We start from the raw sequence: 22,494 nt of genomic DNA on the forward strand, positions 1-22,494 counted from the left end.
CCTTTCAAATGTGGCTACTCTTACAAAATAAACAAATTGATAACAAATTAGGGATGGCAGTGGACCGGGGGAAAGCGGAGCCCCGCCCGGTTTGGACCGGGGATGAAGGGTATGAAACGGGGATGGAGGCGGGGATGAAGGTTAAAATCCATCCCCGTCCGGGGGTGGAGGCGGGGATGGACGTGCACTTTTCCCCGCCCCGCCCCGTCCCCGCCACGATCCCTGCCTCATCCCCGTCCCGACCACTTTTTCCCGCAATATCCCCGCCCCGCTCTGCCTCATCCCCGTTTGAACCAGGGATGGAGGCCACGATCCCCGCCTCATCCCCATCCCGACCACTTTTTCCCGCAATATCCCCGCCCCGCTCCGCCTTATCCCCGTTTGAACCGGGGATGGAGGACATGAAACAGGGATGAAGGCGGGGATGGAGGATAAAATCCATTCCCCATCGGGGATGGAGGCGGGGGTGGAGGATAAAATCTTGAGGCGGGGCCGGGGTGGAGACCTTGTCCCCGGCCCCACTGCCATCCCTATAACAAATAATTGGGAACAGACAGAGGAATATATATTATAGAAAAAATGACTGTACTGTTCTTGCAAAATAAACAAATTAGTCTTTGATCACCCTGCCTTATGTGACCCACCTCTGAAAATTACAGACACACCCGTGCGCCAGTGAGATTTGATCAGGTGACTTCATCTCAGCACCCTCGATAAAATTGGAACGATACAAGGAATTGAAATGTGAATGCAGACGCTCCCATTGTTAAAAAAACTAAAGTAGTGGTTCCCACAGTTTCAAGAATTATAACTGTCACCTCCATATGACAACGCTAGACTCCGACCTCTATACATATAGTAATTTAAAATTACAGTTTCAACAAATCAAAGGATTAGTTTTTTTCTATGAGGATTGACACAGCAAAGTTGATTAGGTTTTTTCCTCAGGTGACATATCTTTTTCATGTTGTACTTAAGCAACCTACCATTAGGATACTTTTTTTTTTATCAGGTTCAGACCTTGCCAACATTTTTAATTGGATCTTTACCTGGATTTAGAGCTGAACAGATCCGTTGGCATTTCAAAGCCGATCTTTGTTTTTAATCAGATCTGATCCAATCTGTTTTCATGTTTCACATGTTATTCTTGTTTTTTATACTCTTCAAGGAGATGTGTTATCCATCTGATTTTGGGAAGGAGCAGGTCTTCCTAATTCATTCGGAATATGGCCAACCCATCTGTTAATCTCAATATAACACTGTTTTTGTTGCACAATTCTGCATTTTCAAATTCAACTAACAGTCTGAAATCGAAGCTACCTGAACCATCAAAACTATTAAAAAAGATATATTAAGCCAGCCACACTGGACACACTCATCTGCCAAGTAGCAGGGTCAGGTTTGACCTGGGCCCGACCCTCCTATAGGGTCCGATTAATATATGGATCTGGGTATGGTTTGTGAAATTTCATATCAGACTCAGGTGCAGCCCGAGTTCCAACTAAGAACCGCAATTTTTCAATATAACAAGATAAAAAATATTATTTTACCAAGTATGATATGAGTCTGGTTAATGTAATGTTTATAAGATTTGGGTATGGTTTCTTTTATGATGGTTCCCTACCTGTTGACACCTTTAAGGTAAGCATGATATAATTCTAAAGCCTCACCTGAACAAAAGGCTCAGTAATATGTGAAAGGAGAAGAAAAGACGAAGAGGCAAACTTATAAAAGTTAAAGAAGCCACCTCGGAGGCTACGTGTATATATAGATATATATGACCAATGTCTGGATCGAGAGAGAAGTGGGTGTCTGGTGTTCCCTTTCCGGGGCTGCCCAACCATAGACGACTGCTTTCTTGAGAGAGAGAGCTGAGTGTTTGGTGCTCCTTTTCCGGTGCTGCCTGAACCAGAGACAACCCCTGCCTTTCTTGAGAAAGAGAGTTGGGTGGTGGGTTTTGTCCTTGTTGTTTGAGAGAGGAGGGAAAGCGAGAGGGAGGGAGAAGAGAGAGTAGGGAGGAAAGAGACTTGCTGTATGTCAGATAGTGGTGGTGGGCTGGTTGGTTGCTACGGGGGATTCGTCGAGCTCGCAAACCCACTACAATGGCCACAACTGAGGAAAAGGCGACGCCTCCTCTCTGCTGCCCTTCCTCCACTTCCTCTGCCCACAAAGCTGCCTCTGCGACGTCCTCCCTGTGCCGGGATGCCGCCTCGGCCTCTGCCGCCTCTGCCAAATGGGACGTCTCCGGCGATCATCAGAGCAAGAGGGCCTCATCGTTGAACGGCATGATCAGCCCTGTCCTCGAGTTGCTAGCCCCCGAGTCCGCTTCTAAAGGTTTAACCCCGCTCTTCTCCTCCTCCTCCTCCAACGAGTTCTTCCACTCGAGGCATTGCCTTTCTAAAAATTTTCACATTTTTACTGTGATTTTCTGGCTGATAATTACGTACAATGTGTGGATTGTCTGCTTTGTTTATGAATTTCTATTACTTGGGATTCATGGTGATCTTTGATTTTCTGCCATGCTATAATTCTTTATTTTGGTGTGAGAATGTTGGAGTTTTGTGGGTGATGGTGTGTTCTATTCCTCCTTATTGGGCTGGATCATATATCTTTTTTACCATGTATGCGACTTTTACCCTGCAGTGAATCGTCGACCGTACAGCTTAATCTTTCTTTGGTTTCTCTTCAATTGGTCGTTCCATATTGTGGGAGATTTGTTGTCATTCCGACCCGAGCCAATGTTTTATCTCGTGTTTGTTAAACATTTTGTGATGTGTGGTTCTTGATTTAGCATTTTGCTACGAGATATTCAAAATTTAGCTTATTAAGATTTTTTAATTTTTTTCTACATGTTTACCGGTTAATTGTTTTGTTTTCTGAATTTTTTATAGATGCATAGATGAAGGACGAAATGCATAACTTTTTTGGGGTTTTAAGAATCAAAGTGGACTGCGTTCTGTTCTTTTCTTTGCCGGACAAATTGAATCTTCTCTTGGTGTAGGTCATGGATCTTAAAGACAATTTTGTTTTTTATAAATTATACCAGTCTTTTGTTCTCTGAAGGATTTGAAGATGTAATTTTGTTTTAGGAATGAATGGGTTTAGGTTGCATATCTAGTGGGTCGAAATGTTTGATCACTGAATAGTTTTTTGTTCAATCTCTGTGGATTATTGTGTATATTATTTTGGAAAAGATCTAAAGAAAGACATGCGATTTAATATGGAATTTTGTGATCTGCTTCATGATTTACATAAAATTTTGATATCTGCTTCTTGATGAATCAAGTAGAGGGTGGTTGCCTTGAGTTTCTGTTGTATATTGGATGTGAACGGTTGAGTTTGCTCTTATTTTCTTTTTATTCTTCATGTAAAAGTAGGTCCAGCCATCCAGATTATGACTAGGGCACATACGAGCCATCCTCTTGATCCATTGTCCGCAGCTGAAATTTCGGTAGCAGTAGCGACAGTCAGAGCAGCTGGTGCCACTCCGGAGGTGCTGAATGAGTTCTGTTCTGTTGAAGATTTTATTTGTAAATTAGTTTTAGAAATTTATTCAGAATAAACTAGTTTTAGGAATTTATTCATAATGCAAATTAGATTTAGAAAATTGTTCATAAATTTGTTTTAGATTATGCTACAGAGATTTAGTAACCTTGCTACTACTACAGGTGAGGGACAGCATGCGGTTTGTCGAAGTGGTATTGCATGAACCTGATAAAAACGTTGTGGCATTAGCTGATGCTTACTTCTTCCCTCCCTTCCAACCTTCCCTCCTTCCAAAAACAAAAGGTGGGCCAGTTATTCCCACTAAGCTTCCCCCTAGGAGGGCTAGGCTTGTTGTCTACAACAAGAGGTCCAATGATACAAGTATATGGATTGTCGAACTCAGTCAAGTGCATGCAGCAACCCGGGGTGGACATCACAGGGGGAAGGTTATTTCATCTAAAGTGGTTCCAGATGTGCAGCCTCCAATGGTATCTTGTTATTCCTTGTACCTTCGGACATGCTTGAATTTGTTGATGTTTTGCTCCTACTTTCTGTTGGAAATGCTTAGACCCCTTATGTGCAATAAGCTACTTTGATAGGACTTTGTTGTTGAAATGATTTAGTTAGTTTTTGATGGAAGCCATTGATATACTTCTTACACCAATAAATGTAAAATGTCGGTGACAAACTTCTTGAAGAGGTTCATGGCATTCCCTGCTTCTGAGGACTGCTTATGTTTTTTTTTTACTCTTTTTGCTTATTAAAAGGAAGATGAGATCCTTGCTTCAAGTATCAAGTGGCAAGGGATATGATCTTGGATTGCCTGTCTTTGTCTGCAGATCACCTTTTCTTCACATTCGTATGCCTTGGTTTTTGTGATTTCTATTCAGTTGGAACATCTAACATTGATGTTGGCTTTGTTACTCCTGTAAGACTCCTATTTAACAAAAAAAATTTCTCTCAACCTCCAGAAAAAAAAGGAATTAATTGCTTAGAATGGAACAATTTATTTCCCAAAGAAGGGAAAGAGAAATGGAGGTTAATTTGTATAGTGAGGTTAATCTTGATTGGTTCTAGATTAGTTGAGTTTAATTATAGTTAATATATTGGATAAGACAAGGGGAGAATAAATGAAATACAAGTTACTCATATGCATAGAAAGAGGGAGTTAGTGGCTTCATTCAAGGGAAGAAAATAGTTTGAAGGTAACACTTCATTGGTGATGGAATTTGTTATACATTGCACTTTTGGCTTAGATAGCAGATGATACAAAATCGTGGTTAAATTCTTAATTTGCTTACGAGGGCTCTGTGAACACATGATAGTATTGTATTATCTAACTATAAATAAAGAGGATATAATCATAGTCACAAATATTGGTCTCAGCTATATCTCGGGAGGCAATTTCTCGCAATATTATAGGTTAGGTTGATAAATCTGGGGGCTTACAAAATTATAAAAATATAAAAATAACAAAAATAAGTAAAAAAACATGTTTAGTTAATAAAATACATATATAAGAAAAGAAATAAGTAAAAAAATGTAATAGAAAGAAGAAATACATGTTTAAAATGTTAAAAATAAATAAAAAAATTCTAAAATAATTGATAATATCATGATATTATCACGAGAATTTTGTGATATAATTAAATTAGTGATATTTTCAAAATATCATGATATTTCACCTTTAATATTGTTTACTGAAAATGCAGCAATAATATCACAATATTTTGAGAATATCGCCGATATCTGTGACTATGGATGTAATATTTATTCTTTAATGAAGTCATGAAGTGCATTCAAATTTTACTAGCAAATGGCCATCAAAGGATTTCTTAAGTGGGAGTGCATCGAGTTTTCTATGGCATGTTTTTTCACGTCTTCACCACTTTGGACTGAGTTGTGGTCCATTTTGCATAGACATGTATTGGTACAACTGCTAGCACTTTTCTTTGCAGAATTTTGCATTATGCAACAAATTGGTTTTGCTTTCTATAAGAGTATTGTATATTCCTGACTATGAGTTTTATGACAAATATGCAAAGGTCACTTGGTTCTTGTGTTACATTTGGTTTGGGTTAGCTTGCGGGTGCTAGCTCGACCTCCTCTTCTTTAGTCTTTTCTTTCCTCTTATGAAAAAGTTTGAGCTTATAACTTAAGATCCTTTAACAAGCCAATTAGTCTTTTTGGATATATGGGTCATATTATGGGCTCAGTAATATAATATATGTTAGTAAAAACCAAACTAGAGATATACAAAACAACGACTTTAGGATAATTTATGAAAAATACATAGATAAAAAAGGAAAACAGAATGCTGTCCTCTTTGAAGGGCTGTTGGTTCAATGCAGGCAACAGTACTGCATCTGTGGATGCAATTCAAGATAATCCAAATGCACAATTGGCTATGTTAAACTATAGTCATAGATATAGGTGATATTTTGAAAATAATGCGATAATATCACTATAAATTCATAAAACGATATTAAAGGTAAAATCTCACGATATTTTGAGAATATCATAAATTTATACATCGTGATGCCGCGACAATATCATGATATTATCACTTTTACTTTTTTAATACTTTTTTTTCTATAGTAAATATTTTTTCTTCTTTCTTTTATAAATTTTTTACTTATTTATTTTATTATATTTTGTTATCTGAACATGTTATTTTCTTACTTATTTCTGTTTTATATTTTATTTTTTTTAAGCGCCACGTTTTTTCTGAGATTTGCCTAAGGTATATCAACTAAACCTATATTATTGCAAGAAATTGCCTTGTTGAGATATAGCCTAGACTGATATTTGTGACTGTGTTAAACCAAATCACATTTTTAGGTAGTGGTATCTAAACTTCTAATCAAGTTCTGGTCACATTAAGAACTTTTATGTTGACTAGTATCTACTTTGGTACGAGTTCTGCTTGGCTTGTCTTAAAAGATGTTTTTTGCCACAACTTTTATACTTTGTAATGTTTATACTACTTATTAAAATGATATATATGTTCTTTAAGAGGGTAAAATGTCTTCTTTTTTTAATGTGGATGGACCAAAAGAGGAAAAAGAAAACATAGAACCTCTTACAAGAGAAATCCTATCCTGCAATTTTGAAGCAAGAAAGTCTCTCAGAGAATTATCATTTCAGGTCGATACCCATAAAATTTGAGTTTTCAACATAAGGTGTGTTGTTTGCCTTGTTCTTCTCTGTTACTTTTCTTGTTTTCTATTTTAGCAAGAAAAAATTGGTGTTAGATATTTAATGTCCATAATGTGTTTTTAGTGTGTGTTTTGTGCATTATGTTAGCTTAGGAGTACACACTCTTGAGCATAGATATGATTGTGTTTGAACTCTTTGGTCATCCTCATCTTTTTAGATGCATGTTCCCTTTATAGTTATGCACTTCTGTTGTTGTTATTACCTTTCAACATGAATAGATCGTCGGATTGACTGATGAACAATTTAACCTCTGTGATAATGAAGGTTACATGTATTCCTGATTTCATATATTACATGATCCTCATTTCTCTTCACCATTTTCTATAATTACAGGATGCTGTGGAATATGCTGAATGTGAGGCTCTCGTGAAGGATTTCCCGCCATTCAGGGAGGCCATGAAGAAGAGGGGTATAGAAGACATGGATCTTGTTATGGTAGATCCATGGTAGGGGTTCTACATGTTTATTTCTTTCTATTACCAGAAAACCAACTCATTTATGCTGGCTGCTGTTTTCTTACTGTGTGACAATACTAATCTTCCTGCAGGTGTGTTGGCTACTATGGTGAATCAGATGCTCCTAGTCGTCGACTTGCAAAGCCGCTTATTTTCTGCAGAACTGAGAGTGACTGCCCAATGGAAAATGGATATGCACGTCCAGTTGAAGGGATATATGTACTTGTTGACATGCAAAATATGGAGGTGATTGAGTTTGAAGATCACAAGCTTGTTCCTTTGCCTCCAGCTGATCCTTTAAGAAATTATACTCCTGGAGAGACACGAGGAGGTGTTGACAGAAGTGATATAAAACCCTTGCAAATTATTCAGCCAGATGGTCCTAGTTTCCGTGTTAATGGGCACTTTGTAGAATGGCAGAAGGTATTTTTTAGGTGCATCTTTGTGGCACATTGCCAGAATAGATTACTTTTCAAATTTTGATTCTCTAAGTTTATTCTAACCAGTTTTTAATGTGGTCTTATTGTTTGAAAAGTGGAGCTTCCGAATTGGTTTCACACTCAGAGAGGGCCTGGTTATCTACTCTGTGGCATATATTGATGGTAGTCGTGGTCGGAGGTCTGTAGCACATAGGCTGAGCTTTGTTGAAATGGTTGTCCCGTACGGGGACCCAAATGATCCTCATTACAGAAAAAATGCATTTGATGCTGGAGAGGATGGCTTAGGCAAAAATGCTCACTCCCTCAAGAAGGTAGGCTTGGTTTGCTATACACTTTTCTTTCTTTCACCGGTTAACAATCTGGAAATTGTTCCATTTGCATTTTTCCAATAGACACTAAGTTATTGCAATAATTGACATGCAGGGTTGCGATTGTTTAGGCTATATCAAGTATTTTGATGCCCATGTTACAAATTTCAGTGGGGGAGTTGAAACCATTGAGAATTGTGTTTGTTTACATGAAGAAGATCATGGAATTCTATGGAAACATCAAGATTGGAGGACAGGGTTAGCTGAAGTGCGGCGATCCAGGCGACTATCTGTATCATTTATATGTACTGTTGCAAATTATGAATATGGGTTCTTTTGGCATTTCTATCAGGCAAGTTAATAGTTCTTCCATTCCATGGCAACATAGTTGAATTTTCTTTTAAAATTTCTGAATCGGTGTTGGCTTTTTAGCACTGTGTGTGTGTGTGTGTGAAAAGGAAACTCTGAAGAGTCTGAACTGTAACAGATGGACGCTAGTGCTGTTTCTCCACATCTGCTTAAATCCTCTGTATACTAAATATCTTCTTAACCAACAAAAACTTGTCTAAATTGCTTAGAGTGCTGCTCCTAGCATATTGTGATGGACCCACATTGCTATTCCCATTTGTTCGCACCTTAATTCTTGAGTCCAAGGGCTTGCTTGATCAAGAGTGGAACACATCAATTCCACCCACTATGAGAAGGGAGTACAAAGAAAAAATAAATGCTGAAAGGAGTTAAGCTGGTGAGCTTTTCATCCATGTTTTTCTGCATCTTAAGATGGGATTGGTGGCTGCCAAATGTTGTGATGCTTTGACCGCAGTGTACAAAGATTATTGTTGGAATACTCGAGCCCTCTTAAGACTTTATTGGCTATATGTTTTTGTGTAGTGGTTTTAAACCTTGTTCATAAATGCTGCAATTGCTCAATTTATCAAAAATTTGAAGTTTTTTCCAAAAACAAAAGGCCAAACTATCATGAGTACTATATTGGTACTGTTTTAGAAAAGGAAGATTGTGGGACATGATGTTTGCTACTACCTTTGTCACTGTTCATTCCTGCACATGGAAGCCAGGATTGAGGTGCATCCATCAAGTTATGGCCTTTATTTACAGGTTCATTCAATCTTGATGCATGCCCATACAATGGCAATATTTTGACGGGGCAACGTGTGTGATTGGGGGGGCTTTGGGGACTTTGGCCATCTCTTTATCATTCAATGGCTGAAGGTTGTGATTTTCATTTTTGGAATGCATTAAGGGAAATTTTTGAAAACAAAAAAGTTACCGTGGTTGGTGATGGAACATTATATTCATTTGTGAAGATGAAATTTACTTTCTAGTCCTTCGTCAAGTGCTGTTAAGTAGATGATATGTTTATTCTATAAGTTGATTCTCGGATATCATCTGTCCACACATGGAGGGGGCGTGTCTTTGCTTGTCTAGTAGCAATAAGGACATCAAAGGAGCAAGAAGCATTCCCAGCTATCTGAGGGTCCATGATGTCCAGATGGCAAGAGAAGATGCTAGATGGTTCTCATCTAAATATATCTAAATACTTTTCTGTGCTTATGTAACTTCATTGCTGTCTTAACTATGCTTGGGTTTATAAGTTGGAGAACATTCATAGTTTTGTGATATGGAAGCTTTCTGGATGTTTTATTCATGTTACATTGTGTTTAAAATTCTGGAGAAGGCCGGCTTTTCTGTTTGATATTTTTTGTGTACAAGTACTTTTATGGAGCTTGATTTAAATGGAGTCATCAAGTGATGAACTATTTGTGTATTGGGAAGTCTAAAATGTCAGGGAATTTGTGGCCTATTAAATAAGTAATATCAGTCAATTAAGTGATCTTTTTCATTTCTCATTTTTTTGATGTGTGTACTAAGAAAATGCATCATAGAGGCATTTGGCCATAGAATCCATTGATCCTCTAGAACTTGTTACTTATTTGGATTGTACATGGAGTTGAGGCTCCAACTTTATTTACTCCATCAATGATGGGTATGATGAATGATGCAATATATATATATATATATATATATATATATATATATATATATATAGAGAGAGAGAGAGAGAGAGAGAGAGAGAGAGAGAGAGAGAGAGAGAGAGAGAGAGAGAGAGAGAGAGAGAGAGCATGTTTCTTCACGGAGTTGTGGTATCAACTTGTAACTTGTATGATCGTGTAAGACACTCATTCTTTCTGCACTTGTTAAGTTGGATGATGGCCATCCAGTAGGACCAGGCTTCTAAAAAAAAAATATTTAACACAAAATAAAAAATCCTCTTCCTCAATGTTTGCCAAAATGTTTACCTGATATATATCATATGGATATGCATGCATATGTGCATAATACATGTGTATTTATAAAAATATATGGTGTGCATGTGTTATGTGCTTTATCTTTTTATGAGAAAATCTGTTATGAAACTGAACCACAAATACCTTATTAAGGTACACTCCTTGGTTTGTGTAGATCTAGACGCCAAAAACTAGATCTAACCCTTAAGATATGTTCAGCATGGTCTAATTACTACTCCTGTAGGTCTGATCCTATAGTTATAGTTGTAAGACTCACATCTGATGAGACAAAAGTCAATGGTCTACCTATTACACTATTCATGAGTGAGAAATAAGCTTCATTGCCATCTGCACTCAATATTAGCACTTGAAAACAGTAAATAGGCCATCCCAAACATGTCTCAATGTTTCTAGCTTTTGATGATTGGATCTATGACACCAGGACATGGTTCAGTACAATAATGGATTCATTGTATATCATGCAAGTTCTTCCTTAGCATTACATTTAAAGTGGGATGATGATGTCTGTTTGATTCAGAACTTGATTCATTTATGTAATTTTTCTTTTACTTGATGGTCCTGATCTGCGTCAGAGTATTTTGCAGGATAGGATTTGATTCTAGTCGAATAATCATATGAAGCAATTCATAAGTGCCCATTCTTCGATATATATATATATATATTATATGATTGCCATTACTTCTACTGGGCGATTATTGTTTATCTGGAAAACTACCATTATTGTTTGTTTGTGTAATTCTTTTATAAAGTTGCTGTGCAGGGTTACATCATGTTCCACGGTTAGGTCTGTTAATGGATTGTTTTGGATCAGATATCGACTTGAACCAGCACCACCGGGGTGAATCTGGCTAGCAATCCAATTAGAATGCTGGTTATATTTATGTTTATCTGAATTCTAATGAAATTAGGATTTGATCGTACTGTGATCATATCTCTGACCCAACTAGATCACTGGAAACCTACATAGAATGGTTGGATGGCTGTGAAACTTGTCTAACAGGCATCCTGCAGTTTTAATGCAGCAGGATGAAAATCAAGCTGCAGAGCAGGAGCAGTAAAAGGATAAGGTAGCCATTCAGCTATCCAACAATACATGGTATATATTTTTAATTATATGTGTGTTTACTTGGGGTGGTATTCTGACACATTTGACCTGGTATGTTCACATCCAAACCAAACCAGGCCTCTCATTGACAGCCAACTCATGGATATGAGGTGATGATGTGAAGTATTTTGTTGATTAGTGCTTCTGTATACTACAATAGAGTTGCATGTCTTGCTGTTTTTGTTCAGGACCTTCTCTTCTGCATGTCTTCTTTTCCAAATGAAGAACTTACAGAAGCTGAGAAGTTGTGATTGTCTGCAGGTACTACAGTCTTTTGTAGTCGCAGAGAGGCATGCCCAATAACATGAAAAGTACTTATATCTACTGCCTTCATCCACTTGGCTTTATACATCTATGCTCAGATAAAAGTCATGATATTCATTTCTTGAGTTCATGATTCTCTTTGGTTCTTGTTCTTTTCCATGCACTGAGATCTGTATATCACATTTTCTTGGTGCAAGAGATGGATTCTTGAAAAGAAATAGTTTCTCTGACAGAAAATGATTTGGAGTGGAGTTTGAACAGGGATATCTGTCAAAAGTGCATTTGTAATATACATGACGGATTTATCTGCTTAGCTTGTGAACTGTAATGGATAATTAGAAATATTTACAGCCTCTACCTCATTCTTTTCAAGGGAATAATTAAGTGGACTTTTGAGTATTATATGTGACCCGAGCATTAAATTATGCAAACAGTAAGGATGCATTTGCATGTCGCTGATGAAGGCTCTGCAGGTTTTGAAGCCGCAGAGCCTTTGTGCATGGAAAGCAAATCAGCCGTCATTTTCAGGTCTCTTCCAAGCTGAAATGCCTTGTGGTTCTCGCCTTTCTGTGGAAAGCCTCTGCTTTCTGCGGCACATAAATGCTGTAATCAAATAGATTGTTTCTGTTCTTAAGATTAAAATGCTTTCCTTATCCTAGTTTAGTGTATGGTTTTTTTACATTTCATTGTTGCAATCATAAGTGCTGCTGGCTCAGAGCTGTCAAAGGGGTGCTTTAAATTAAGCATGCATTAAAAAAATGTATATTCTGAGTTCTTTGGCTGCCTATCACTGCTTTTGCTTAATACTGCTATTGAGGCTTCAAATTGCATTAGAACAAAGTGATTCTAACTTCTTGCCTTCCTTCTCATTCTGTTTAAGGACAAACTTTAGATAGTGAAGCATAATGTACAAACAAATACCAGGGGCTTTTATTCCTCTGAGTTTATGGATTCCTATGATTGACTAAAGCTATGAGAATTTTTATACTAGTGCTGTTTTATTTCTTTGTGTGGGTTAATTAGTTGGTACCTATAAACTATTTCTCCTCCATGTGAAGCTAGTACCTTCTTTATTCATTTCTTGTACACTAAAGAAACATAGATTTGGGCTTTAATGATGAGATCAGTTTTATTTTCTGTTGCAGGATGGGAAAATTGAGGCTGAAGTTAAGCTCACAGGAATTCTAAGTTTAGGAGCTTTGCAGCCTGGTGAGTATAGGAAGTATGGTACGACCATTGCACCAGGTTTATATGCACCAGTACATCAACATTTCTTTGTTGCTCGTATGGACATGGCTGTTGATTGTAAGCCTGGAGAGAGTTTCAATCAGGTGAGCTTTATTTAGTAAGTGCCATTTTCTATATGTCTTTGACACATACATTTGAATGGTCTCATCTTCAGGTGTATGAAATAGTAGGAAAATAAATATGTAGATAACCCCTCTAATGTCCTGGGAATACGAGAGCTGTTTTTTAAAGTGTAAAATATGCAGCTCATTGATTATTAATTGATTTGTACAAGAGTAATGATAGGATGACTGTCAGGTTAAGTAACAGCCAGTAACAGTCAATAAATAATGGATGGCTATGTAGGCGAAAAACCTTGGCACCTTTATCTTTGAGAGCAACTAAAACCGTGGTGTTTTTCTTTAAGAGCTACCTCTATAAATGGAAGAACACTGTCAGGAGTTTGACTTCAAAAATGTATTCTGTACTAAACCACTTTTCTTATTGGAACTGCAAATAAAGGGTGAAAGGACCAAATTCCAGTTTGTGTGTATATGCAGATAAATACAGGGTATTGACTCTCATGCTCCTGTACTTCTTTCTTTTAGGTTGTGGAAGTCAATGCCAAAGTTGAAGAACCTGGGAAGGACAACATACATAACAACGCATTCTATGCAGAAGAGAAGCTGCTTCGATCTGAATTGCAAGCGATGTCTGACTGTAATCCTTTGACTGCTCGGCATTGGATTGTAAGACTATCATAGTTATTTTTATTCGAATGAATTTGCCTAGTGATAACACCTTGTACTTTCTCCTGCTTATTATGTTTGCATTTCTGCTCTTCTTTTATCAAGTTGTGAAGGGAAAATGAAGTGGATCTTGTTGTGTTAGATGTATTTATGGTTTTTTATATGTTTATTCAAAAAGTGCTTACATATAATTTGGTCATTTCTGAATTCAGGATTATACACAAACAAATATGTAGATACATGCATAGTAAACAGATGTATGATATACCTATGCTTGCTCAATTTGATGGAATAAAGTCATGATGGAATGATAGAATATCAAATATTTACCTTGATATCAAATTATTATTCATGCGGAGTACAAGAAAATTCTGACATCTTAAGTAGCTAGATTAATTACAACTGGAATTATTGAACAACTTAGGCTACTGGAATAATTATCTTATTAGTGAACAAAAATAAAAAATCTTGCTCAGGTCAAAATAGATCCAAAGGAAGGCCATTACCCAATGATAAAAATAGAAGAATTTATCGGTCCTTGCATTCCAAAGGTTGAAGAAGAAAGTTCAACACTGGAAACAATAGAATTATTATATAAACCTAAATAAATGTTGTTACAATACTTAAGGTGAGTACATCCCTAAAATTAAAAAAAGATTTCCTTTCTTGACTATAAATACAGGACCCAATGGTGCTCGACATCTCCTAATTCTCTGAAGCTCTCTCTTGTTGTCTAAGTGCTCCCCTCTTACCTCTCCTTCTCTAAGCGTTAGTCATACGCGTAGCAGTCAGTGTAGTGATCATATTTCAGTACATAAATATCAGTGTAATCTTCTTCTTTTAAGTTTACTTTTGTCTTTATGTTCATCTGTAGTGCTTTATTTTTGTTATAATGTTTATTTGTAATGTTTGGCTATTTTTTTTTTATTCTAGGCTCCCTTATAATGTAATGTAAGTTTTAATGTTTGATGTTTGTGTCATATAATTGTAAAAAGTGCTAGAGTATGGAATGCCAAGGATTTTTTTCTTGTTTCTCAAATCTAACTCTACAGATGTGTTGAAATGTTTGATTTTATAGGAATGGCCTCTTGGATCGTCTGATTCTGACATGTGGGTAGTTCTCACAGTAATGAGATGGACTAAATCCAAGAACGTCGCTTATGGACAAACAAGAACACACTTCAATCAAGTAGAATACTTGATTGAATCATCCAAACGACCCTCACAAGGGTCAAATATATATATATATATATATATATATATATATATATATATATATATATATATATATATATATATATATATATATATAATTGTGTGGAGGAACTCTCCAAAAGAGATAACAAATGCAAGGCCTTAATGGCCTATTTATACATGAGCAAGAGAGGGGGCAGCTCCAACAGCTATTTGGAGCTATCCCCTCAGTCTGAAAAAGCTGACAACAGCCAAAAAATAAATACAAAAAAACAAAGAAAATAAAAAGAAGAATAGTTAGCCCCTAATGGGCTGACACCTATTACAGGAAAAGACCAAAATACCCCTGATGGGTATTTCGGTTTATATATATATATATATATATACATATAAATATGCATATATGTATATCTTAACACCCCCCCCTCAAACTCATGGTGGAACAACCGAAAGTTTGCCAAGTAGGAAGTGAAATCTAGGCGACGATAGCGCTTTGGTGAAGAAGTCCGCGAGTTGATACTCTGACGGAACATAAGGCAGTGTGATAGTCTTTCACATATATTCTTCACGAACATAGTGACAATCCATTTCAATGTGTTTTATCATCTCATGGAACGTATGATTGCTTGCAATATATACAACGCTCTTGTTATTACAGTATAATCTAGAGGGTTCTGTGATGTGAATTCCCAAATCCTCTAATAATTGTCGCAACCATACTAACTCAGACGTAGTCATGGTCATGGCACGATACTCAGCTTCAATTGAGGAAAGGGACACCTTCCGTTGCTTCTTGCATCGCCATTAGATTAGGGAGTCACCTATAAAAACACATAAATCAGTAGTTGAGCGTCTATCATTCACATCCCCTCTCTAGTCAGAATCAGAGTATGCAATGACTTCTAACGAAGAAGAGGATGACAAAAACAATCCATGACTTATGAAATTCTTAATATATCTAATAATTCTCATTACAACACTCATATGTACTATAGTGGGAGCATGCTAAAATTGACTGAAAGAATGAATAGCATGAGAAATATCAGGACAAGTAACAGAAAGATAAGACAAAGCTCTAATCATTTGTCTGTATGGGGTTGGATCTTGCAGAGGTTCTCCATCATCTTTTTTCATTTTTGCATTTATGACCTCTGGTGTGTCAACCCGTTTTTCATCTAAGAGTTCTGATCTCTCAATAATCTCTGTTGTATATTTAGTTTGTAACAAAAAATAACCACGAGGTGAGTAAGCCACTTCAATTCCAAGAAAATATCGTAAAAAGCCAAGATCTGTCATATCAAAGTTGTCTTTAAGCACATCTTTGATATGATTTACTCCCTTCTTATCGCCTCATGTGATTATCATATCATCTACCTAAAGCAACAATATAACTATCTCTGCATTGGAAAACTTAACAAACAACGCAGTGTCAGTAAAACAAGATTTAAAATGAATCTGGGTCATCACATTACTGAACCTATCATACCAAGCTTTGGGAGCTTGTTTTAAGCCATACAGGGCATTTCGTAGCCGAAGAGTTTTCCCATGTGCTAAATTCAAACCTGCTGGAGGATCCATATAGACCTTCTCGTTCAGATTACCATTCAAAAATGCATTTTTTACATTCATTTGAAATATAGGCCATTTTTTAATTAATGCTATAAAGATAAGAGTTCTAATAGTCGTCATTCGAGCAACTGGGGCAAAGGTTTCATCGTAGTCAATTCCATATTCTTTATTGTATCCTTTAGCAACCAGTCTAACTTTATATCTTTCCAATGACCCATCACATTTAATTTTTATTTTGTAGACTCATCTACATCCTATAGTTTTTCTTCCTTTAGGTAATGTTTGGATTTTTCAAGTTTTTGCCTTTTCTAAAGCTTCTAATTCGTCATTCATCGTTTTAATCCATTCTTGATGATTTTTAGCTTCATGGTAAGATGGTTTGTATATGAGTGTATAACCATGAGACATGATCTATACCTAGGTTCAAAGGAATCATATGATACAAATCTACTAGGGGCTTTTGAAATTCTTACCGATTTTTTAATACTAGCATAATCTATATCTTGATTTTGAGAATATCTTTCTAAAGCACATGGTGGGTGCTTTTCGGTACGTCGAGTATAAGTTTGTATGTTATTATGAAATAGGTCAGCGTTTGCATTCTCACTTGCATCATGAGTGTCTTCATTTTCACTCTCATGCTCATCATGAATGTTTTCACACCTTTTATGTTCGTTGACAAGGTAAAAAAAATGAATATTCATAGTTCTTTTAGATTTTTCCTTTGCTAAAACCATTTTCATTTTCAAGAAAAGTAATATTTCATGAAACATATAATTTGTTTTATTTTATATCATAAGACCTATATCCCTTTTGATTTTCGGCATAGCCTAAAAAGACACAAGGGATTGCTTTTGGGGAAAGTTTGTCATTCTTATGAGTAAGAACAAAACATTTACATCCAAAGACTCTCAACCTGTTATAATCGGGAGATGTATATTTTCAATATTTTTTGAAGGCATTCTATTTATCAAGTAAACTGTCATAAGAGCAGCTTTGACCCAAAACACTTTTGGAACATTTCTTGATATAAGAAGTGTTCTAGTAGTCTCAACGATGTTCATGCTTTCTTTCGGCTAGTCCATTTTGTTGAGGAGTGTATGTGCAAGATTTTTGATGAATAATTCCATTTAGATCAAGAAATTTTTTGAATTCTTTTGATATAAATTCTCTCCCGGAATCGGATCTAAGAATTTGAATGTTGGTTTTGAATTAAGTCTTTACGTAGTAATGAAACCTTTTAAAGCATTCAAATACTTTTGATTTTTGCTTAAGAAAAAAAATCCAAGAATGTCTACTATAGTTATCCACAAACACAACATAGTATAATACCCTACCTTTGGATATAACAGGAGCCGGTCCCCATACATCCAAATGTACTAACTCAAATGAATTTTTTTATATAAAGTGTCTTGGCCTAAAGGGTAAATCTTTCATTTTACCAAGAATGCAATCTTTCCAAACCAAATCTTTTTCTTTATAGCTAGTAAGAAATGAAAACAAATATAATTTGGACATACTAGGATGCCCTAGTCTTTTGTGCCAATTTTCTATACATTTCTTTTCCACAAAATTACAAAAAGATTGTTTTGTTAACTCAAGATTGTCCATTACATAGAGATTTTCTCTTTTATGGCCTTGCCCAATCGGCTTTTCAGACTAGAGATCCTGTATTAAACAATCATTAGATGAAAATAATACTTTGCAACCAGGATTCGTAATTTGTAAAACAGATAAAAGATTTAAATTTAATTTTGGCACAACTCTAATATTTGGTATGTGAAACTTTGGTTGTTTTTGAAAATTCTTAAAACTTTTGATTTTTAAAGATGTTTCATTGGTGGTTGAAACATAAGAATTATTTGGGTTAGAATGACATTCGGATAATATGGACTCGTTTGGAGTCATATGAAAAGAGGTGCCGGAATCTAAGATCCAAGAAGTCTTGCCAGGGTCACCATTTGTGGATACGGCCGCTCTCGAGAAAGAAGATGTTTGAGTTTTGAACATTGGTTGTAGCGCTTCCATTAGTTGAGCCAAGGATAGTAAGCCAATGCATTTGGAGTCGTCTACATCATTCCTTTCAACCGAAGCAACTCTCTTAACATCTCAGTCTTTCTTTTGGGACAAAAATGCTTGATGTGTCCCGGTTCATAACAATGGTAGTATATGATTTTGCCACCCTTTTTGTACTCATGATCACTTCTTTTGTCACTTCTTTCATAGTTGTTGGGGATTCTTCTATTTTCATTTTTTATAAAATGAGGAGGTTTGTAACTCCTAGTATGATTACCGGACTTTGACATAGCAAGCACGGTTTCTTCATCCTTTGAGGCAGATGACTTCTTTAATCTATTTTCTTTTATAGTCAATTCCTCAATAGTTTCGACTATGGATGGCACACCTCCTCTACGAAGAAGAGCGGACTTAGTTTCTTCAAATTCGGGCCTAAGCTTATTCATAAATTGGTAGAAATGCTTTGTTTTGATTTGGTTTTTACGGAGTTCTACATCTTGAGGGAATGCCATTTTGGCTTAAGAAGAGCCAATTCATCCCAAAGTAAAGAGAGTGCATTGTAATATTCTCTAATACTCATCTCTCCTTAAGTCATAATTATCACCTTATTTTGAACATTACATATATGGGCAATATCTTTAAGACTATACATGTCTTTAAGATATTTCTATGCGTCACTAGCGAAATCAAATTTCGCTAAACTAGAACATTTATGAATGTCCATGCTATTGATGAGCCATCCAATTATCTTGAAATGACCCATCCTTCATTCTTTCCATTTTCTCTCATAATAAAAAACGACTTTAGACATTTCCTCTCCTTGAAGAGCAACTTATTTTTCATTCTCAATTTTGGTGAGAATAAGTTTGGGTTCTTTTCGGTACCATCCACCAAACCCCATAAGCCTTTTTCTCATATTTTGTGCTTTACTATGGATGCCCACGTCATATAGTTTGTATCATTTAGGCGTACGAGAATGAAGACGATTACTTTTCTTTCATTATCTGTTCTTTTACAACAAGAAAAGAGAGAGGAAAGTGAGAAAGAATGAGAGGAAAAAAAATACAAGGTTTGCTTGAGAGGTGGTGCACTTCTTGATGCAATGATTCATTATTTTCTTCAAGCTCACAATCCTCCTCCTTTTGATGCTTATCACGATTTCTCCTCTTGGAACAATGCTTCAAGATCTCCAAAGCTTTGATACCATGTAATGAGATGGACTAAATCCAAGAATGTCGCTTATGGACAAACAAGAATACACTTCAAATCATCCAAACCACCCTCACAAGGGTCAAAAATATATATATTATTGTGTGGAGGAACTCTTCAAAAGAGATAACAAATGCAAGGCCTTAATGACCTATTTATACATGAGCAAGAGAGGGGGCAGCTCCAAGTGGCTGTTGGGGTTGTCCCCAACGGTCACATTTGTGATCGTTGGGGGCAGCTCCAACAGCTATTTGGAGCTGTCCCCTCAGTCTGAAAAAGCTGACAACAGCAAAAAAATAAATACAAAAAAACAAAGAAAATAAAAAGAAGAATAGTCAGCCCCTAATGGGCTGACGCCTATTACAGAAAAAGACCAAAATACCCCTGATGGGTATTTTGTTTTATATAGAGTATAAATCTATGTCACATGGGTGCGGGTGCGGGGGTGCGGCACTTTCAAAAACCTAGGGTGCGGCAGGGGCAAAAATGTAAAAAAAAATTATATATATATATATATATATATATATATATATATAAATATAAGAGAAACCTTGACAGTTTCAAGGTTGATATAGTCATTTTCTTAGTCAACTATATGTCTTGGACTGGTCAAAACAGGGGTACATTAACCAGGTTATATGAACATATACATGCTTGAGTGATTCAATGTAACTTCATATTTTTTACATTAAACCTTCCGCAGCATGTGTCATTAAATGAGTTATGAAACGAACTGTAGCAGAATTATGACCATGCAACATAAACTAAAATCGAGTACAAACACATATAAGCATACACCTGTACGAAGAGCACTTGAATGAAGAGAATACCTTGTGTTTCTTGAAACAGGAAAGTGAGCAACTGCACCTTAAAATATTGACAAATCAATAACTTCTGTAACTTGGTAGATCTTATAATCCTATGAATTGAACTTAGATAATGAATCAATCCCAAAACAAATAAATTAAACCCATTACATGCCCATAACATAGCAACACATTTTAAGCAATGGTTGATAGAACGACTTTTCAAAAAAGATGAAAGTAACATTTGACCTTAAGTCATCAAGCATAAGCAACTAATAAAATAGATTATAAACGAAATAAAAAATCAAGAAGCTCCACAAAACCCATTTTAGCATAGAATCAAAAGCCCCAAAATTAAATAGTCAAAGATCCCCAAAAAATAATTACAAATTTCATTAACTATATACCTCTATAGCATCATCAATTCATCAAAAAATTTCGGAATGCCCAAACCTCCCAAATAACATTATTGAAAAAATTTCGGAATGCCCAAAACCCCCAAATAATATTATTGAAAAAATTTCAAAATGTCCAAAAAGCCTATAAATAAAAAGTTAAAAACCCTAGATGCTAATGACCCACATATAATACAATCAGAGAGAAGAGAGACAATGATAGTGATGAAGAGCGAGAGACAGTGAGAGTGACGGAGAGAAGAGAGACTATGAGAGAGACATTGAGAGTGACGGAGAGAAGAGAGACCGTGAGAGTGAGAGAGAGAGAGCAAGTCAGAAGGAGACATACCTTAGAACTGAGGAGGAGCGGTCGGAAGGAGTCGGAGATCGTCGGCATCGGCTTCACGAGGATTTTCCCTAATCCTCCTTCTCTCACTCGCTTTTCATCGGGCAAAAAAAAATAGTCTAAAAATTGAACCTAAATGACCCTAGGTGCGTTGATCACACCCAGAGTCGTGTTGACCGCACCCGCACGCGCACCCGCATCGCGTCGCGTCGCGTTGATGCGGGTGCGACACCTGCTTTGCCGAGTCCCTGTGACTTAGGTATAAATACATATATGTATATGTATATACATATACATATGCATACATGTATATCTTAACACTCACATAGGTGCACGTGCAAATGCGGATGCGGAGATGCATTACTTTAAAAAAACTTAGGTGCGGGGGTGGGGGGAGGGTATATATATATATATATATATAATTTAACAGTTTTAATTTAACACTACGTCTATGTCACATGGGTGCGGGTGCGACACTTTAAAAAAACTTGGGTGTGGGGGTGCGGGAGGGCAAAAATATAAAAAATTATATATATATATATATATATATATAATTTTTAAGTTTTAACGGTTAACAATAGTAACACTAATGAAATAAAAAACAATTATCATAATATCATCAAATCAATTCATCATCATGCATACAATAAATCAAATTAACAATCTACAATTCTATTCTACATCATAAATGTAAAATTGTCTATGAAAAGACAATACACATATGAGCACAAAGAATATGAAAAAAAATGTGCACGAAGGCACTCTCACAACACTTGAACAAATACGCAAAAGCGTAAAAATAATAAACATGCACAATGGCATGTATTTTATAGAAGGAAACGAATGCTTGAGACTCTCAAGCTTAGCAATATACAAGGGGGAACACCCCTATTTATACAAGAAATGGGAGGTGCTTGGGGGCTCCCCAAAGGAGTCGTTGGGGAGCTCCCAACGGTCACAATTGTGACCGTTGGGGGCTCCCCAACGACTCTATTGGGGAGACCCCCAAAGCACCTTTTTTGAAAAAGCAAAAAAGGAAAAATAAAAATAAAAGAAATTAAAAAATAAAGAAAAAGTTACAACATATTCCAAATGGAATATGCGCAAAAGGTAAAAGGACTAAAATACCCTTTTCGGGTAAAAAAGGGGAAAATGTATAAATATATATACTTATATATAGAGATACGTATACATATAACATATGTATACGTATCTCTAGGTATATAAGTATATATATTTATACTTACAATAATGTTTTTTAGTATACATTTTAACACCCCCCCTCAAACTTACGGTGTGATAACCGCAAGTTTGTTAAGAAGTAAATGAAATCTGGGCGAACAAAGTGCTTTTGTGAAGAAGTCCGCAAGTTGATACTC

The 22,494-nt window shown here is 36.2% G+C and overlaps 1 protein-coding gene across 3 annotated transcripts in view; it reads left to right on the plus strand.

The window, feature by feature from the left end:
• The first annotated feature begins 1,719 nt into the window (after window positions 1-1,719).
• LOC149811700 (spermidine copper dependent amine oxidase 1-like) overlaps window positions 1,720-22,494 on the plus strand; it is a 44,448-nt gene continuing 23,673 nt past the window's right edge. For 2 of the 3 annotated variants that reach the window (XR_016428478.1, XM_089992764.1), the window contains exons 1-9: window positions 1,720-2,334; window positions 3,375-3,493; window positions 3,669-3,974; window positions 7,039-7,151; window positions 7,253-7,583; window positions 7,696-7,911; window positions 8,024-8,260; window positions 12,750-12,935; window positions 13,440-13,580. Coding sequence is in view for 2 of the 3 variants with exons in the window: in XM_089992764.1 (XP_089848890.1) it covers window positions 2,103-2,334; window positions 3,375-3,493; window positions 3,669-3,974; window positions 7,039-7,151; window positions 7,253-7,583; window positions 7,696-7,911; window positions 8,024-8,260; window positions 12,750-12,935; window positions 13,440-13,580 (1,881 nt within the window). In the remaining variant the exon portion in view is untranslated. The remainder of the gene's footprint in view (window positions 2,335-3,374; window positions 3,494-3,668; window positions 3,975-7,038; window positions 7,152-7,252; window positions 7,584-7,695; window positions 7,912-8,023; window positions 8,261-12,749; window positions 12,936-13,439; window positions 13,581-22,494) is intronic. The other variant, XM_089992765.1, reaches the window with a different exon arrangement.

This window comes from Nuphar pumila, chromosome 17 (genome assembly GCF_984573655.1).
Source record: "Nuphar pumila chromosome 17, dmNupPumi1.hap1.1, whole genome shotgun sequence".
NCBI lineage: Eukaryota > Viridiplantae > Streptophyta > Magnoliopsida > Nymphaeales > Nymphaeaceae > Nuphar > Nuphar pumila.